The 20,202-nt window shown below is 37.2% G+C and overlaps 1 protein-coding gene across 1 annotated transcript in view; it reads right to left on the reverse strand.

The window, feature by feature from the left end:
* LOC145661927 (uncharacterized) overlaps nucleotides 1-14,987 on the reverse strand; it is a 47,226-nt gene extending 32,239 nt beyond the window's left edge. Inside the window, exons 1-4 of the mRNA XM_081727276.1 lie at nucleotides 14,913-14,987; nucleotides 10,279-10,341; nucleotides 4,376-4,522; nucleotides 196-351 (exon numbers count right to left, since the gene is read on the reverse strand). Coding sequence (XP_081583402.1) covers nucleotides 196-351; nucleotides 4,376-4,522; nucleotides 10,279-10,341; nucleotides 14,913-14,960 — 414 coding nt within the window. The 5' untranslated portion in view covers nucleotides 14,961-14,987. The remainder of the gene's footprint in view (nucleotides 1-195; nucleotides 352-4,375; nucleotides 4,523-10,278; nucleotides 10,342-14,912) is intronic.
* Nucleotides 14,988-20,202: the final 5,215 nt, after the last annotated feature.

The raw sequence follows: 20,202 nt of genomic DNA on the forward strand, positions 1-20,202 counted from the left end.
TAGTAACCACAAAGACAACAGATGAAGATTGTTCAATGTTCAGTGCTGCCAACTTACTAGAACGAAAATGGTGGGCATTTCTAAATTTACGTTCTTTATGCGACAAACTTTATTAGCCTAATAATGTAATCTCGTGACAGAGAACTAAATTCCACTATTATTCTTTGTTTTACGTATTCTCATACTTAAACTTACCGTTTCATCGTCTTCATCTTCATCGTTAACATCAATGTACTCCTCATCAGAATCACCTTCACCTTCAGAACCATTGCCATCTGCATAATTTGTGTTCATCTCCATATTGTTTTCATTTTCTTCGTGTCCGTAAGAATCACCTGAATAATCGTTACCCTGGAATATACAACAATCACCAAGTTGATAAATTCTACCTGATTATTTAGCGTTTAACGAGAAAATAATTGTCTAAAGATGAGACACATAATTACCAATCGATACTCCTAATTAAGCTGAAGGAAAATATATGAGCGAATATGAATTCTTATGCGTAGTTTTCAAGAAAAACGAATTTCTGAACTTAACAATTGATGTTGTACGGTAACCGTGCAAAATATTAAGATTAAACTAATTCTTAAGGATATGATAATCAGTCTTCTCATTACGACACTGTTAGAATGACAGTATACAATATAGTTGCTAAGGTATAGGCCAAATCTATGATTAACTCTTAAATTTTAGTTTTATTTAATTGTGAGATCGTCCAAACATAGTATACCGGGTGTAAAAAAGAATGTACCCTTTTCAAAAAAATAATCTTGGGCCCCCTGATCTGATATGAGAATACTTTATATACCAAAAGCAAGCAAATATATCAAAGTCTTTTTAGCTACCTTACAAACATTCAATATGGAGGAATTCATTACACGGTAGATATCTAGTCCATAGTCAATCTCCTCCCACACTTGAATTAATAGTTCTTTCTCCAAAGAAGAAGGGCCCATAAAGCTTCATTCTGCACATGGCAGCAAATATGTTCAACTTTGGAGAATCACTGACATGCTCAATAATTTGGCCAGAGAAGTGTCGGACTGGCCAAGTTGAGTGCCTTTGGCGCGGGTCTTAATGGCCCCCATATATTTATATAAACTTAACATATCAGTTGCAAAACATCATAAGTGGCAAAATAAATTTTCTGTAATAAATAAATGTGTAGCACATGAGACAACAGGTGAAAGCAAATAAACGTAAAGGGCCTTTATGGACTAAACGGGCCCTTTGCTAAGTACAAAGTTTTACTAACTCACGGGGCTGTACTGATATGAGCAAGGGCCAAGCGAGAATACTTCTTTCGGAAAGATGAACTTAGGCTTCCGCAATCCTTTTGGTAGGAAGACTCAAGAAATCAAATGCGATCGCGAAAATTCGACCAAGACCTACAGGTCCTGGGCCTCGTGATCTCCGCGGGGCCCCTCTGGCCTCGGGCCCTTGGCGATCGCGAAGTAACAAACGTGGCCAATCCGGCACTGGGAGAGGGTGTTCTGAATCCCTGATTCAAACATTACCCCTGTTGATATTGACGTTCATATCGAAGGTCGCCTCATCACCGAAGACTACCGTCTCCTTAAAATAATAATTTTCCAAAAATCTCAACATGTCTATACTGAAGACAGTGCGAAGTTTTCTTTGTCAAGTTCAGTGAATGCCTGCACAAGTTGCAGCTTGTCAGTCTTTAGTCTAAAATTCTTACAAAGAACATACTGTTGAGCGGAGCAATACCAACTCACGGCCCACTTTCCAAACTGACTTCATGGGGCTGCGTTGGAAGGATTGTAGAATTATATCCACTGTCTCCTATGAATGCGAAGGACAACCAGTGTTTTTCCTCTTGCATATGCAATTTGTTTCCATGAGTTATGTCTGGCAATTCTAACGGACGAAGCGACTCCAAACTGTCGTCGAAAGTTGCGTTGAACTGTGATATAGGACGTTGTCTTTGCTATTGCAAAGCACAAAATGTCTTCTGTAGTTATGTGGCTGCCATCTTGAAAAAATTGTAGCGTTGGGAACGGCAGGTATTTCAATCAAAACTTGGAGTATTTAGTAGCAATTCGTGTCACGGACACCTCTCTCCAAACACAGGGAAGCCAGAAAAAAAATAAAGAAAAGAAGGTACAATCTTTTTCGACCGTCAATAGATAACATCGAACTCAACAAAATAATTGCGAGAGAATGAATTCTCATGTGTAGTTTTATAGAAAATTAAGGTAACCTAATTTCTATACCTATCCATGTCAATTTCACAAAGTTGATAGTTTTTATTTTACCTGAATATTATTTTTATGTATGAACAGTATATGAAATATTTCAGCAAGTTGTATCTACTATTTAAGATCCCCAAACAGCGGTTACACCCATAACACTTGTTGACAAATAAATAAATAAATAAATGTAGGTCTATACACATTTTTGTTCCGCATTCTGGAGCTCCTCCATGGCTAAGCGGTTAGCGTACGCGTCTTTGGCGTGGGAGATTCTGGTTCGATTCCCGGCGTTAGCTCATGTGGTTCGGATTCCACGTTAATCAGCAATGGTAGAGCGTTCACCTCCGGTGCTTGGGGTCCCTGGTTCGATCCCAGCTCGCGCCCTGTGGACTTTGTGGTGGACAAACACCGAGTTTGTGGGTTTTCTCGGGGTTCTTCCGTTTCCTCCCACTTTCTTCCTTCCACCATTTCACTCATTTCTTATTATCACCGTCTCCTTTAGCCTACCCGGCATAACGTGCGACGTTAAACTTAAAGATTTCATTTCATTTTTTCCACTTTAATCAGTAGGTCCGTCTCATATAGCCTCGCTGCTGAAAGGGACGTTAAACTCAACTCAACTCTTTGTTCCCCATTCAACTTCGACACTTTACCCTCGAAGCAAAAGAATGGGGGAAAGGTTGAAAAATGGGCTTTTTTAGGAAAATTTTAGTTTTTTCTTTCTGTTATCTCTTGATTGATAGTCGATACCAGAATATATTCGATATCATTCGAAAGATCCGAGCATCTTATTTTTTTAAGTATAATTTATCTACAATACAAGTAGAGGCTGAAAAATAGATACATCAAATAACCATTCAATGTGGAACAAAAACATTCTCCTGATATAAAAGCACTTGCATTTATAAACAGTTATTTACCTTTAAAAACTAAGCCATTAATTGATTGATCGCCATGAAATTAAATAATAATATTTTTAAATATATCTATATCTATATCTATATCTATCTATATAATAATTAGAATTATATAGTTAATATATAATCTCGTTATAGAATTATATAGTCTCGTTAATTCGAACTTGGATAATTCGAAATATTGGATAATTCGAACGAAAGTCCATTCCCCTTGAAAACTGTATTGAAAACAATAGTAAAAAATCGTGGATAAATCAAACTTTTGAACCTATGTTTTGGATAATTCGAAGTAAATACAGTTGAAAATTCTTATATTGGACAGATGTAAACAGAGAAATACAGCTTTAACGTGTTTTCAGTTATCCAGATGCAGTCATAGGGAAGAGTAATACAAAAGATAAATAGAAAATCTATGTAATGATATAGAAGAAGGTGAGTTGGGAAGAAGTAAAGATAGAGAACGTCTGCCAATGTCATCTTGTTTCAGGATTGGTTGAAAATTTAAGATGAATTATTGATAAAGTCAACCAAATATTATTAATATCGTATTCCACGCAATACATGAAATTCAAGATTTATTGACCGTACAAAAACAATCAAATTCAAGGAAATGAGGTTTACGAATTCTTAAAAGTGAGAACAGAATATTCAAATTGTTACTGGTGTTTAATTGTTTGGGCTATTCAATGTATGTTGTAGTGTTGTACGTAAATATATTTCCCATTGTACACGTAGCTTGAATTATGTGGAGTCAATGTCGTTTGATAGTTTGCGGTATTCGATCACGCAAATAATAGGATCTAAGCTGCTAAGGTAAAGTCTACACCATATGAACATGTTTTTGATGCACAGTACTTTGGTTTCTTTGTTGTTATATATGTGAAAATGAATGTTGTTGGATAATTCGAAGTGTTTTCGTGTCTCGTTGGACTTCGAATTAAAAAGAGTCCAATATATATATATATATATATATATATGTGTGTGTGTGTGTGTGTGTGTGTGTGAAACTGTGTATACTTGTATTCTTAAAACTTCATTTTGTATCCATACCTGTCAGACTTGCATATTAACAGCCAGATAAATTGGTAAGAATGCTTTCAGAATATTTTTGGGCTTATAGATTTTAAAGATTATAAATTTAGAGAGAAGAGCGGTAAATTTTGGGGTTACGTCCAAGCCCTTGGGAAAATGTTACCCATTATCATTCGTCAAAACAACAAAAAAAGAATCTTTCCTTACTGAGTAATAATCTCTTAGTCCTGTCCGCAACGTTGCCGTTGGACTAATCCCTGTAGGACCTCCAACTCGAGCAGGTGCACTGCCACTAAAAGCAGGGAGTATTCGTTCTAGGGCTTCTTGAGGATGTGATGCTCCAGTTTCCGGAATCTAGAATAAAGTATAAAATTATTTAACGCATTGCAGTGTAACTACAAATTAACGTTCATCGCCCACTATCGATAGATCTTGGGTTCGAATCCGGTAGCCGGTCATTCTAACAGATTTTTCTGGAGTTTTTTTTTTTTTTATCAGTTCCACTACACAAATGCCTGAACAGTAACCTTAGAATTTAGGCGTTGTTCGACTTCCTTGAGCCTTCTTTCCCATTCATATTGATAGTACGAGGGTCATCCAGAAACTAAAGATCGTTCTGTCATAGTTGAATAAAAACAAAAGATATCAGCACAAAACTTTATTTACAAAGCCACAAGATCTTACTCTACTTTTCTATGTAATCACCATAGTTATCAAGACACTTGTTATAACGTGGGACCAGTTTTTCAATTACGATATTATGCTCATCTGCCGCCAAAAATTTTAGCCAGGCTGTCATTGCTTGCTTGAGTTCTTCATCGTTTGCGAACTGTTTTACACCCACAAAATTCCTTAAGTTTCGAGAATAAGTGAAAATCACTTGGTGACGAATCAGGGCTGTAAGGAAGATGACCAAAGATTTCTCACTTTAGACGTTGATGCACCTGCTGTGTTCGTGCTTATGCATGGGGCCATTCATTGTCATGGATGAGCAACATTTTGTCGACAGCATTCCACGTCTCTTTTTTTTCTTTCGGATGGCACATCGAAGCCGTTGGAGAGTTTCACAATAGGCTTCTGAATTTATTATTGCTCTCTTGGCATGAACTCCGTACTCCACATTTCGAGGGAATTTCGATTGGCGCCGGCATTTTGAGTCGCTGCGTAACCTCATACCATTAAGACTAGGATCATACTGAGGCGACTGCCGTGCACGCGATCGCAGTGGCGGAGGGTCAGTGCCTAGCGCGATGCGCAATTGTTCTTTACTTTCTGGAGAGCCCTCGTAGTTTTAGATTTTTAATTCTACATTAGAAGCATTGTCCAAAGATAAATCTTATTCAGCTGAACAAAACTATATGCGTGATTCTAAAGACTCATGCGTAGTTTACGAGAAAACTTTAAAAAATATAAACATTTTCTTTGTAGGCCTAAAAATTGAGACTATATGAGAACAATGCTATTGATTAAAGTAAAACAGATGCTGAGACACCCTTATTCAACTCTTCATATGACATTAGCAGGACACTAGTAAAAAGTATACTTGATTAGATATATCTCAACTTTATCATTAACTTTTAAATGTAAAATTTTGTTTAACTGAAATACAGGGTGTCCGAGAAGTCCCTAACGATTTCTGGGAAGGAATACTTGGATTCAAATGAAGTGTTTATAACATCAAACAAGACGCCATAAAACAACACAATGACAGCAGTTGTACATGACCGCCCTCCATATCTAATCAGGGTTACCATCTCTCCGCGGTATACCTGAACACATGATGTAACATTGCAGGGTTAATTGTATGCATCGATGCAGAAATGCGTTCACGCGTGTGCGCCTACTCCTTAATCTTCGGGTCTACTAGGTACTTCTCGGGAACCCTGTATTGCTTAAAGATAAGATATATACTGTATATCAGTCAAAGATAACATGGAGCAGAATAAAATAACATATTTGAAGGGTTGTTCTGATGCTTAGTTATCTAGAAAATAAAATAAATGACCTTAATAATAAACTGTTCTTATTTTCCTGAAAGAAATCGCCATTTATTTACATACTGTTATCTATGCTTCTATGTCATCCCCTAACGCTGACAATGACATACCTACTTTTATACATACACAATGAGTTGTAATAAGAAAAAAACACTCATAAAAAGAAGATTTTGACTGGGAGTTCATTAAAGAAGAATTTATTAGCAATAGTAACGCTCTGTATTCTTTTGGTAACTAACTTATGATTTCTTTTTTGTTAGTTTAACATTCCACAATTATACCTTTTAAGCTAAAAGACACAAAACTAACTTTTAAAAAGTAAGAATAGCTTTGCTAAATAATTATTTCCACAGTGTATATGCAAACAATAAGTATATCGATTAATTGCAAATGATTCATCAGGGTTAAAAAGGCTATTTTTTTTAAAAAAAAAAAAGTATGTTACATACAATAATGAATAATAAATGGAAATATAGAGAAACTGAAAATATATAGAGACATTTCGGACATATTGTTGCAAACGTTCGATGTGACTTGTTTTCGTCACACGACACACATCTACGCAGATGTCTAGCACACCTCATATGCCCGCCAACATTTCCCCAGTAATGATCGAAAATGTATCTGTAATGCATATCTTCAAGCACACTCAAAGTAGTTGGTACTGAGGGTGTACACACTGTGTCTTCCACATGCCCACAAACGAGAAAAAAATTACAAACTTTTAGATCGGGAGATCTAGAAGGCCATGCGAAGAGCACTAAGTCATGTTCAGCGCATCGTCTAAGCCAACAACGTGGTTCTTCTGTCAGGTAGCAAATAGATGTGTGTCGTGTGACGAAAGAAATCTACATTGAGCATTTATAACAGTATGTCTGAAGCTTAGACAGTTTCTGTATATTTTCATCTGTCATTCGTAATTATATGTGTTACACATTCGTTAATATACACCTTTCAAACCCCTATGAATCATTTACTATCAGTAAAAAAAGCATTTAGTTCCAAGTTCATTTCAATTCAATATCTTCTATCAGTATGTCTTGACTCCACAAAAGATATTCCTGGACTTTTTTACAGCTTTAAAATCCAACACTATGCTGGAGGGAGCATGCACACTGTTCCTTACTAGTAGGCGGCACTCATTCTTCGCTAGTTTGGAGGACGTTATCCAAGATGGCGGACAATAGTATGAAACAGTGTGTGTAATGATGAAGTTTTTTTTTTTTTACTAAAGAATGACATATAGAGGTAACCAAGAAAGTTTTGTCGCTTTTTGTGGAGGTCTGTATTCCATTGCCTCTCACACCGTGAGTTGAATGCGAACGGAGGTAAGGCGAAAGTCAGTTGTTTGTGTGGGTATATCCAACATACTACTACCTGGTTGTGGCAGTTCAGTTATACCGTGAACTTGCGTAAGGACAGAGTGAACATGGGACATCCACAGAACGTCATAAAGGGTGTGTGTTGTACAAGTTCAAACTGGGGTCAAACGCCTCTGCAGCGGGGCGGAAAGTATGCTAGGCTTTTGGTGAGGGTGTCGTGACTATGCGGACAGTGCAGCGGTAGTTTAATAAGTTTAAGAACGGTGACGAAACACTCGAAGACGCACCACGTGCCGGAAGACCAACACATGTACAAAATGAAGATCTTCAGGCAGAAATTGAGGCGAACAATAGCCAGACATGTGAGCAACTGGGACTACAATTTCGTGTGAGTGGAGAAACCATTTGACCGCACCTCTATCAATTTGGGAAGCACTACAAGTTGAGTCGATGGGTCCTACATGATTTGACTCCGGGCAAGAGGGCAACGCGAGCAGACACCTTTGTTTCTTTGCTGTCTCGTCTGAGGAAGGAGCCTTTCTAGACCGAGTGTTGACATGTGATGTGAAGTGGGTCTGTACGAAGCTTCACGGTGCCATCATCATTGATTAGCATCCCATGTCCTGGGGCCAAAACAGCTGAAACCAGCACTGCATCAGAAGAAGGTCCTTCTGTGTGTTTGGTAGACTGCTCGCGGCATCGTACATCGAGAACTGTTACCAGCTGGTCAGAGCATTAATGCAACTGTGTACTGTCAGCAATTTAGCCATGTTTAAGAAAATCTGAAAACTCTGGAGCCAGCACTTCTGAATTGCAAAGGGGTCCTCTTGCTACAGGACAACACTAAGCCCCACGTCGCTACGATGATCCTGGACACCATTCTACGACTTGAACGGTGAACACTAATTAATCCGTCATACTCTCCGGACATTGCACCGTCCGATTATCACTTGTTCCATTCCTTGGACAATCGCATTAAAGGACGTAAGTTCAAATCCCTAGTAGAGGTGCAAAATGCACTTGATACCTTCTTCGCTTCATGGATCACCAAGTTTTACCGCGTTGGAATCCATGGCCTTCCAGAACGTTGGCAGAAGGTCGTCGATGCTGATGGGGACGATTTTTGATATTCCAGTTATGTCTTAGGTGACTTATCGCTGTTCAAGGGTGGTGGGTGAAATATCGACAGAACTTTCTTGGTTACCTTTAAGATATTGGGCCACAGTAAGATATTTGAATGTTGTAAGCGCCGTAAGGATGGACTTACATCTGTCACTGACGATCCCGGCCACCATAATTTCATCCCATAGGAGCCATTCCTGGAAGTATGCTGCACTCTGAATAGATTATCGTTGACAATAGTCAACATAACCTATCATAAACTTCCAAATGTTGTGCGATCCTTAGTCACGATAACAGCACTAAATACAATAATATATGACAGTCTAATATTGCAAAAAGTGTGTGCATTCGCCAAAGCAACTTTCCGCTTTTGACCGCTACAACAGGATTGAAGTTTGCACTGAATTGAAGGCCTGTTGAGTGATTTCCATCTGTTTGGAGCCGTGGGACGTGAGAACCCCTACATGAATTCTTCGAAGGTAAAAATGAAATCTTTGTTTTACGTCCCATGGTTATGCCGGTTAGGCTAAAGGAGACGGCGATGATGAGAAATGAATGAAAATGGTGGAATGAAGAAAAAAGAGGAAACGGGCGAAACCCGCGACTACCCACGAGAACAGTGTTTGGCTACTACAAAGTTCACACGGGGCGAGCTGGGATCGAATCAGGGACCACCACTAAGCATGGCTTTGTGTTTCAACGTACCCTGTTTCATCACAGTTGCTTCGACTTGGCCTGAGTCCAATCATTCATTACTAGTATCCGAGGTCCTATAGTAAATCCATTTTTCGTCTGACGTCACATTTCATTTAATGAAACATTGATTCGTAAGGTTGTTCAACAGTGCTTTGCATACCTCCACCCTTTGTTGTGCGTGCTCGTGGGTAAGATCATGCGGTGACCGGTGTCATTGATATGGTTGATTTTGAGGTATCCATCATATCAGTCACATATGGCTCCGGTATTTGGATTTGCCTCCACAGCTAGGCGTACCGTCTTCATGTTGATGGTGGCGGATCTTTCAGCACCTTTTAGAAGTCATAGTCACCCTCACGTGAATTTTTTTACCCATACCTTTGCTGTATCGTAACTTACTGCATATACTCCTTTATCCGGATGTTTCTTAAGTTTTAGTTGAAATTCATACAGCAGAAGCTCACGAAACAGTGTTCTTTGTCGCTCCATATTTCAGATCAGAAGACGAGACCTACCACGAGACTAAAGTGGGCCTTTAGCAGATATCTACTAGCCGACAAATTCCTCTTTGTTTTGATGTATTAGTTGCTATGTTTCTGTTATCATTAATATTTCAAAAGTGCCAAGTTCATGTTCTGACATGGCGCGAAAGTTATGGGACACCTTAAATATAGTCGATGCTTTAACAATCTGGCCAAATAAACATTTCTATGGACCACTAACAGGCGCATATGCAATATCTTTATTTCGATAAGAACGAATTTCCAAGTAGCAAATTTTGCGTTACTTGCTAATCATTGAGAAAATTATTCGAGCCAGACCATATTTTGAGATAACAGTTAGTGCTGTCTGAAAAAGAAATTTACATGAGAAAGAATACTATAGAAACAACTTTAATAAACAAAAGGAGATAATCAAATCTCCCCCCATATGTCTCTATAATATATGGCATATAGATGATCAATCTACCTACCTCTTTTCTTAAATACTCATTTCCAACTACTGGTACGTTATACTGCGCTGATACACTCTTCCACTGAAAGTTAGAAGAAAAATCAATTTTTACCTCTGATAAAAGAATATTGAATTAAGTTTAAGCCTTAAAGGTACTTTACAATTTATTTTCGGTATCTTTTGTTAAAAATTCTCAGAATTGCTTCTATGTGAGATACCCCTGGACAAATAGGGGGAACTATACTCAAATCAAAATAAGAAACGAAATGACATTTTAAGTAACACGCGTTTTCCTGCTACCACGTCGTCAGTTTCCGGTTTGCTTCTTCCATCTCGGTTGACGAACACTTTTGAACATGTGTTACAAGGGGACAACATTGAATTGTTGTTGCCCACCTCCTATTTCTAACTACTACACCGACGTGTATGATTGACCCTCTCACGGTGACCTTATAAACCCTGCGACATAGCTTTCCTTCTCAAACCAAATTTTCATTTGGGTTTTAATTAGTAATTAACTCAATGGCTTATGGAAAACGAAGGTTCAATACCGTGTTCACAAAAGCTCTCCATTGACTTCTCTCCTTATCCAACTGGATTCAGTTTGTACTTTGCTTCCTATTCTGTGAGGTCCATCTTAATATTGCCCTCTCATCTGGGCCTAGGTCTTCCTAATGGTTGTTTTCCGATTGAATTTCCAGTTAAAACATTAAAAGCGATCCTACTTTCTTCCATTCTAACTAGGTCATCTGCCCACCTGAGTCTTCAATATTTGATGACCCCATAATGTAAAGAAATCATGCACGTATGCGATTTAACATATTTTGGGGGAGTTAGTTTGTGGTTTCTTGGAAATTTCGTCGCGTCTCTAGTGCTAGTGGTATAAGTTTCAAACCGGAAGTGGAGCCACAGCAGATCGTAGCTGCAAAGCGGCTAATTTTTAGCAGAGTGCGTTAGTTGCCCATCGCTGGTCCACCGAAGCCTTCAGCATGGGGTAGCTTGAGATTCAGGTTGTTTACATTATAAGTTTTCTTTTTCTACATTGCACAAGTACAAAACTTCCATACAAAACAACGTAATAAACAGAAAATATGTATAGAAAGTACATTTGAGTACGCCGACCATACAGCATGTCTTCGCGGGCCAGCGGTTAGAGATTTTGATTTCCGCAATTTCGATTAGACTAAATAAAATGTTGAACTCGACAATCTGCAATACATATTAATGGCTCGTGAAAGAATATATTTACAAAGAAATACCCAAAAAGATATATTTAAACTGTAGTTTCACATAACAATTTAGCCTCGCTGCTCAAACAGGGCGTTAAACTTCCTCATATCTAAATGCTACAACAAATCCACTAATACTACTTCTATCACTCATTTTCAATAATTGAATTTCACAATTTTGACTTGAATACTCTTACCTTTGTTTCTACATAATACTTTCTATTTTATTATGACCGAAACAAGAGGTTTACAATATTGGAACCGTAAAAGTGTGAAATTTGCTGAAGACATTTCACACCAAGTTTTTCGCCCCTTAATTAATAGCGATGTCTTGCAGTAGTGAGATAAACGTCGGTCTCCCATTCCAATGGTTATGGGTTGGATTCCCGTTGGGTAATTAAAGGAAATTTTTAACATTTTTTAATATTTATATTTCCAATGTGAGATAACATGGAAAATATTCAATTTCTCTCGGTATGGACTTTCCAATTGTAATAATAACGGAATAACAGAACTACAATACCAATTAGGTAGACAATACCTTCCAATAAAGATAATTGCCACGACGGGATTCGAACCCGGGTCTTTGTCTTACGAGTTTGATGCTTTACCACTCTGGTAATATTCCTCATACAAAGATAAGAAAATAAACTAATAGTTACGGAAGATAAAAATACAACTTTCTTTTTCTACACGTGTTGATACAATTAAAAGAATGGAAATAATAATAATAATAATAATAATAATAATAATAATAATAATAATAATAATAATAATAATAATAATAATAATAATGTGCGTCGTCTTCTTTTGAAATTATTAGTTAAGGTGAGCAATAATTGTAGTAATATAAATCGGGACGATCGTTAATAACCATGAGATAGCCTCAACTTCAAGAACGTTTCGTGTTATTTTCCTCATTGACGAAGGTCTATGTAACTCTTTTTATTTCAAGAAGGAAACCTCTACTACATCATTGTGACAGTCACATAAGGAACGTCTCCTTATACGAGCATTAGTATCTTGTGTATAGTGTTACATGCAACGATTTTAAATAGCTAATAGTTTAGGTGGAAAATGAAGTGACGCTGTAAGTAAGTAGTTAGCGCATTGAACTTCCGTTCGGTGGACCCAGGTTCAAATCCCGGCCAGGTTCAAACTTTTTCAAATGTTTCAATATAAATTTTAATATATACTCAGTGTGACAAGCAAGATTTTCTTCTCTACAGAAAAAAAAAAGATGGAATGAGGAGGATTGGAGAAAATCTCTCAATGGAGGCAATCATTTACAAACTTATTTCCAGCAGTTGTTCTAAATTTGATATTTTCAGCTACTTTCAAGCATTTTTTGATTCATGCGGGGTCTATTATTATTTCTCTGAACATACAATATATAACGAAATAATGCACAGCATACACACCAATATTGAGAATAGTATGTATTGTTCATTGGACCGCAAGCTCTGAATTATAGAGATTCATCTCAATGGAGAACTCTGTTTCGTGCGTCACCTACTTACAATTTTCCTTGCATTAAGACCTGACTCAGTGCTACCAACTATTTATTGTCAATACCGAGAGAAGTTACGTGTAAGTTGTGTTGCATCTGTCCAGGCGTTCTCACAACTGGAAATTATGGGGACCCCAAGTAATGGAATTAGAGCACTTAGGGGGGGGAGATACTTCTGCTATTGCCTGTTTCATTACTTTAATTCTTTGTCGATTACCTCTTATGCTTATAGTTCTATTATTATTCACCCCTATAACAAAATTATTACAGGAGCTACCTTGCGATTATGTGCTTGGGATGCACGTGAGACTCTGTTTAGTTTGCGAAGTGTGAGTCCATGAGTAGTTCGGATCTTACATTATTGTATAGAACCACGTTTCATACGGCTTCGGTGCCGGAAAGTATATTTACCTTCAAATTAACAGTCTCTGGTTCTATCCCCGGCCAAATAAGTTTATGGTGCACAACATTGATGAGTGCTTTTTCTCGGAGTACTCCCATTTCCTTCCAGATTCTCATTCCACCAATTCTTGCGTCATGATTCAGTTGTCTTAATCATCCGTCTCCCTTAGCCTGCAGGAGATAATCGTGGGACGTTAAACTGAAAGATTTCATTTCATTCAAAGTAACAACAGCAAGAATATTATTACTGCTCTACCACAACGCCTTTCGTCTAAACAAGCGTTTCTGTCTTTCCTTGTTTTCTCCTTAGATTGAACATTGATCCGAAAAGGACATAAATAAAGAAAATGTAAATGAATTGCGTATCATACGCTATATTTAAGAATCTGAAAGAGTTTAGACCAAACAAACAGGATAGTATTGAGCCTAATAAAGTTAAGGTTATACAAATTCTAAAAGGATTTTCTTCATGGTCTTCAATTATTTTTATTATTTTCTTCTAGTTAAAACCAATTTAAAATTATATAAATTTTAATTCATAATATATTTTTTTTTAATATTCCTACACAGGTATAGTGTTATTTGTTCAAAACAAAAAATATATTATAAATTTGTTTTTCAATGAGACAAGACTAGGATATTCTGTACAAATTTCTAACAAAAGTAGTTCTCCCGCTGATCTCGTTGCTAACTAGTTTGTCTATGATGCACGAGATCGAGAGTTCGATTTCCGATGGGATAGCCTTATTATTGGAACGCATTACAATGTTTTCGGTTCCATCTTAAACTGTAGGGCTATATCTCATATTCCTCGATGCTGAAAAGGGACGGTAAAGTCCAACCAACTAATAAAAGTGCTCCGGAACAACCCCCAGATTTTTGAGCGACAAAAGTAATTGAGGGTGTGAGCGCAACAGTGGTCTAACCCATTTTTTTAAAAAAAAATGCAGAAAAATCAAGTTAAACACATGTGCTTTTTGTACAATATGCCAAAAGCAACCACAAGTGGTTGAATGTATCATACATTGTACAGTCACGAACATAAATAAATGGAGGTTTCAGCCATAAGAAATAATGGCTCCAACCTCCATTTATTTATGTTCGTGACTGTACATATATATATTTTACAAAAAAAACCGTCTATATATTGTACATATATATATATATATTGTACGTAAACATGTGTTTAAGTTTAACTTGATTTTTCTTTTTTAAAAAATGGTGGTTAGACCACTGTTGCGCTCATCCCCTCAAATGAAGTTATTATTTATATATTCTTGTAAGTTTGTTAACTCATGATATACTTATCATAGTTTGGGTTCTGGCTGTCTCCCCCCCCCCCCACACACACACACACAGTTTTTACCTTCTAGATCCACCACTGCTCCTCACTTTCCAAAAAAAAAAAAAATAAGAAACGCAAGTCTACAGTAAATATATATATATAAAAAAAAAGTTAATACAAACGTGAACCTAAGGGTTGTTCTGTCACGCTCTTCGGAAACTTCTCACCTGCAGAACGAAAAGCGGCAAACAAACGATCAGTGCTTGAGTCTCCATTGTTCACATGCCAAGGCTCAAAGAATGGTGTTTCAAAAGCCAAGGAATCATACAATTGATGGTAGTACCATAAAAATAAGTATAAAACGAATTGAAGAATTCACTTCTTTTCTTTGCCAATGAGGTTAGTATTCAGTGTTAATTCAGGTATTTTTATTTCCTCCGTAGGTGACTTAAAAAATGTTTTCCTTCTTCGACATTTTATAATACGTGAACAGTTATGACTCTTCGTAAAGTATTCATCTCATGTATTTAATTGTCACATATTATTTTTAGAATAAATTATTATTTACTTTTAATTCTTCGTAACACGTGTTTCGATACTTTATTCTTTCTATGATTCAGAAATTTTGTGTTATTATTCTGCTCGCTAGCGCTCTCGTCTTTGGTGCGAGCGGTCCCGGGCTCGATACCCGGTGGAGACACTCGGTAGAAAAAGTGTAAAACGGTTTCTCAGGCCAGCCATCCTGAATGAAATTTTCCGGGATTTTACTCATTCACACCAGGCAAATACTGGGGAGGTACACTCATGTCCAAAATTATTGTCGCATGTCTATAAATATGTTGTTGTAGGAATGTGATTTGATAACGAATTCTCCCGGTATTTCTTATAATGTTAGTATATTTATAATAGGCAAAGACATGTATGTGGCAAATTTCATGTCAAAAGAGCAGTAAATAAGAACAATAAAACGAAAATAAAACTTTCTTGTCCATTTAGCAATATTTTGTTTTACTCATTCTAATTTTCGTATTTATACTTCTTTTCCTATGAAATTTACCACATATATATATTTTTTCCGATTATACACATAGTATCAGTATTAAAAGTACCCTGCAAAATCATTATCGAATTATATTCTTACAAGAAGACAGTTATAGATATGCAACAATCATTTTGAACATGAGTGGTCCCACGTATAATTCCTGGAGGAAGAGCACCAAAATTTAATTTCGCAAACATTCATTTTTATTAATGGTCTCTCTCTTTAGCCTAAAGATATTAGAGTGGAAGATTATACTAAAATTTCATTTCATTTTCGGACCGACAAGAAATTACGATCGAATAAATACAAGATCTTCTGACTCAGTGTCAAGACATTTTGAATTATAAACAATCTATACTTATAAGTTAACGGTTATATGCGGAATATCATCATCATTATTAAGTTCAACGTCTCACGTTTATGGCCTTTCGGCTAAAGGAAACGGATGAGTAAGGCAAGTGAATGACGATACAAAAATTGGAGGAATGAGAATGTGGGAAGAAATCCCCGGGAAAACCCAAGGACATGATGTTGTCCACCATAAACTTATTTAGCCGAGGGATCTAGAAAAAGGGACCCCACAAAGCAGAGCTAACCGCTCTACCACTGAACCAATGTCCTCCATTATTCCTTTGGGGATCTTATGGTACAATTTGTACCATACGGGGTGTTTCATGGTACATTGCGTTATAACTCTCCTATTTCAGCTTTTTCGTCTTTTTTTTTAAGTCCAGAGGCATTGTAGAAGACATTACGGATGGTTTCACACCTTCCTGTGTCGAGACATAGGAGGTGATGACGTCATAAGTCTAAAATTTATATTTTCGTGTAATGCTTTTGGGGGGGGTATGTAAAGTATTTTTGGCGGGCTTATTTTTGCACGTAGAAGATTGAAATTTTGCACAAACATGCAGTCCACCGAGTAGTATTTACCAGATTTTTTCTTCAGATTTCTGCGTTAAAACAGGGGGGATCCAGAGGGTCAAAAGTTGAAAAAAGGGATATTTTTACCCAAAAATCCCGTTTTTTCTCATTTCCCCGCCTTAGATACACGATGGAGACAAGTCAATGGTACCGCCTGAAAGGCAGTTCTATTCTGAAGAGAATGATGTGCGACACATGGCCCTAGGGTAATTAGGGAAGTGTCAGGAAATTTTTATCAAAATATACTTCTGTATAGGAGAATTTATGACATTTTCGGTACTATTTTTGTGCTGGCTTATTTTTGCACCTAGAAGATTGAAATTGTGCACAAACATTCAGTCCACCGAGTAGTATTTACCAGATTTTTTTCAGATTTCTGCGTTATAACAGGGAGGTACAGAGGTGCTAAACGTTGAAAAAGGGAAATTTTTACCAAAAAATACCTTTCACAGGATTTTCCCGCCTTAGATACATAATGGGGACAAGTGAATGGTACCGCCTGAAAGGCAGTTCTATTCTGAAGATAATGATGGGCGAAACATGACCCTAGGGTAGGCCCTAGTTAGGGATGTCTCAGGGAATGTTTAAAAATTTCCCTCTGTATACGGGAATATGGGACATTGTCGGTATATTTTTTTTTTGGCGGGCTTACTTTTGCACCTGGAAAATTGGAATTGCGCATAAACATTCAGCCCACCGAGTAGTATTTACCAGATATTTTTTTCCAAATTTCTGCGTTAAAACTGGAGGGTCCAGGGGGGCTAAATGTTGAAAAAAGGATATTTAGACCCAAAAATTCCCTTTTTTTCGGGATTTTCCCGCCTTAGTTACATGATGGAGACACGTAAGTCATACCGCCTGAAAGGCAGTACTATTCTGAAGAGAACGATGGGCGAAACATGACCCTAGGGTAATTAGGGATGTCTCAGGAAATTTTTTTGCCTGAGATCATGGTGTTTTACGGTAATTTTTGGCATGGTGGGAATTCTTGATAAAAATTCTCCCGCCCTTGGTATTCAAGATAGAAACTTGAAATTTGGCACACACATTCAGTATACCAAGTACTATTTATCAGATTTTTTTAGATGGCTACGTTCACACAGGGTCGCTCCAGGGGGTTCCAGAATGTGGGAAAAAGATTTTCCCTTCAAAATTTTCCCTTTGACATCATTTCCCCCGCTCCTGGTAAATGGTATGAGCATGCAAGTGGTATCATTTGAAAGCCAGCTCCATTCTGAAGAGAATGAGGTATGAACCATGATCCTAGGATAAATAGTGACGATGCAGTAGCTGCTTGACTGAAAGTCTAAAATATAGCCCAAAAACCCCGGATCTCTTAAGGGTTATAAGTACAAAATAACAATAATTTAGTACGTTTCAAGTTGAATCTGTTTCGACTTTAATACAGGTATTTTGGACTTAAGCCTGTGTCATTATATTCAAATTTTAAAATGAAATTTGAGACTTATATTCAAAAGAAATGAAATGATATTTTTCAGTATAACGTCCCACAGATATGCACTTTAGGCTAAAGGAAACGGTTGATTTAAGACAGAGAATGACTATGAAATTAAATTTGTGTGCATTCTCACTGGGAATCGAACGCAAAGCCATGTGACTAAATTCAGACGAGTTAGCCACTAGTCCAGCGGGCAGGCCTAAAAGTCTCATATTTAATATAATTTACTCTGTATCCCTTTTGGCAAACTTAGTAATGTAGTTGACTTTGCCTAATGGCTACTGCTTTCATTTTTAACTCATTTATATTTGATAGAAGGAGAGGATCTATTCTACTGTACAGAGACAGGCAAGCTCTTTGTTCTAAGAAGCAATGAAAACACGAATTTTAGCAAGGGTCTTATAAAATAGAGGATCTGCCCTTACAACAAAATCTTGAAGCCATACGTCACAGTTTCGCCTCCCCTACTCTGAAAACTCCGCCCAATAGGATTGCAACGTTTTGAGCCAACAATCATGGCGGAAACGAAAGTAGGCAATCAGACGATGACAGAAACGAGAGAAGCCAATCAGACGTGCCGATGCTCGGTTGTTTTTTTTATTTATTATCTTCATTATCTTTATCGATTTATTAGGATGATGATACATATGAGCAGATCCTCTATTTATAACATCCTTGAATTTTAGATTCTTACTTTCAAGATTCCACAAAACGTAGTTCTTAATGTATATGATACCGAGTCCTATGGAATTTGGGGTTCCATTGTGTTTCCATACAACATTGATTCAAAGCAGGAGCGGATCCAGGACAGACTTCTGGGGGGGGGGCGGTGTATTGTAATACTGCTACTTAGAGCTACTTTTAAGAGCTCCAAACTCTGGGATGGGTTTTTATTTATGTATAAAATAAGAAACTTTACTCCTCTGGAGGGGGCGGTCGCCCCGATCGCCCTCTCTGGATCCGCCCCTGATTCAATGAAAAGAAATTCAGTGAGCGGTTACAGTAATAGCTATAGAACAGCGTCACTTTTAAATTGACCGGCACTAAAAATATCAAAAATAGATAGGCAAATAAGCATTATAATTTTTAAAAAATTAGGCACTAAAATGTAAGTCAAAATAATGAAGAAAAATATTGTGATATACAGAAACTAAAAATAAGTCATACATAATGTTCAGATGATGGAAAAATATACCTCAAAGTTATTTGCAGTGAAGTTGATTAGAATATTTTACAAAATGAAACAAAATTTCTGCCACGTATATTACGAGAAAATAAATTATGTACAGCACTTTATCACAATAGTGCGAAGTTTTTAACACTTTCCACATAACAACCCAAAGAAAGAAATTAAGATAACTATTAACTCTATGGAACACCGCATTTACAGATGTTCTTTGTCTTCTGTCCTTAGTCGATTCAATATAGAGTCCGTCAGAAAAACGTATACACTATTTGTCATTCTGTATCAGGATACTGGCATTGACAATTCTTGTGAAATTTAAGTATGTTGTAGTATGGTTTTTCACCAACAGATGTCAGCATTGTCAATTGTTTTCAGTTAAAATTATATTGTAGTAGTGTTTTTCGCTCAACAGATGTCGGTACTGTCAGCACGGTTAATGAGATAAGAAAATGCCAGGTGCACGCTTGACGTTAGAGCAGCGTGAGTACGTTTTGAAATGTCTTATCAGATTTGGGAATGACATCGAAGTGCAGCGTCCCAACTGAACCACCAACCCGCCAAACAATCAAACGCATTGTTGGCAAGTTTGAGGCACATAGAACGACGAGGGATATACAACAGTCAATGTATGAATGGAGACCGATGCACATGCCTCTGTAATTCTCTGGCGAACGTCCAAAGCAACGGCCAAAATTTTGAACATCTATTGTAAACATATGCTTAGTTGAAGGTTTTTTAACACATGTTTGAACAATAATTAAATGTAATTAAGCAATATATAGTTCTTTTTCTTAAACAGTGTACCTTTATACATTTTTCTGGAGGACGAGACATATCTTAATCCTGGAATACACAGGAGGGGGGGGGGTGCTGGAGCACTCCAGACGTTATACTCATCGCCATTGT

The sequence above is a fragment of the Thermobia domestica genome, chromosome 10 (genome assembly GCF_964235325.1).
Source record: "Thermobia domestica chromosome 10, izTheDome1.hap1.1, whole genome shotgun sequence".
Classification (NCBI taxonomy): domain Eukaryota; kingdom Metazoa; phylum Arthropoda; class Insecta; order Zygentoma; family Lepismatidae; genus Thermobia; species Thermobia domestica.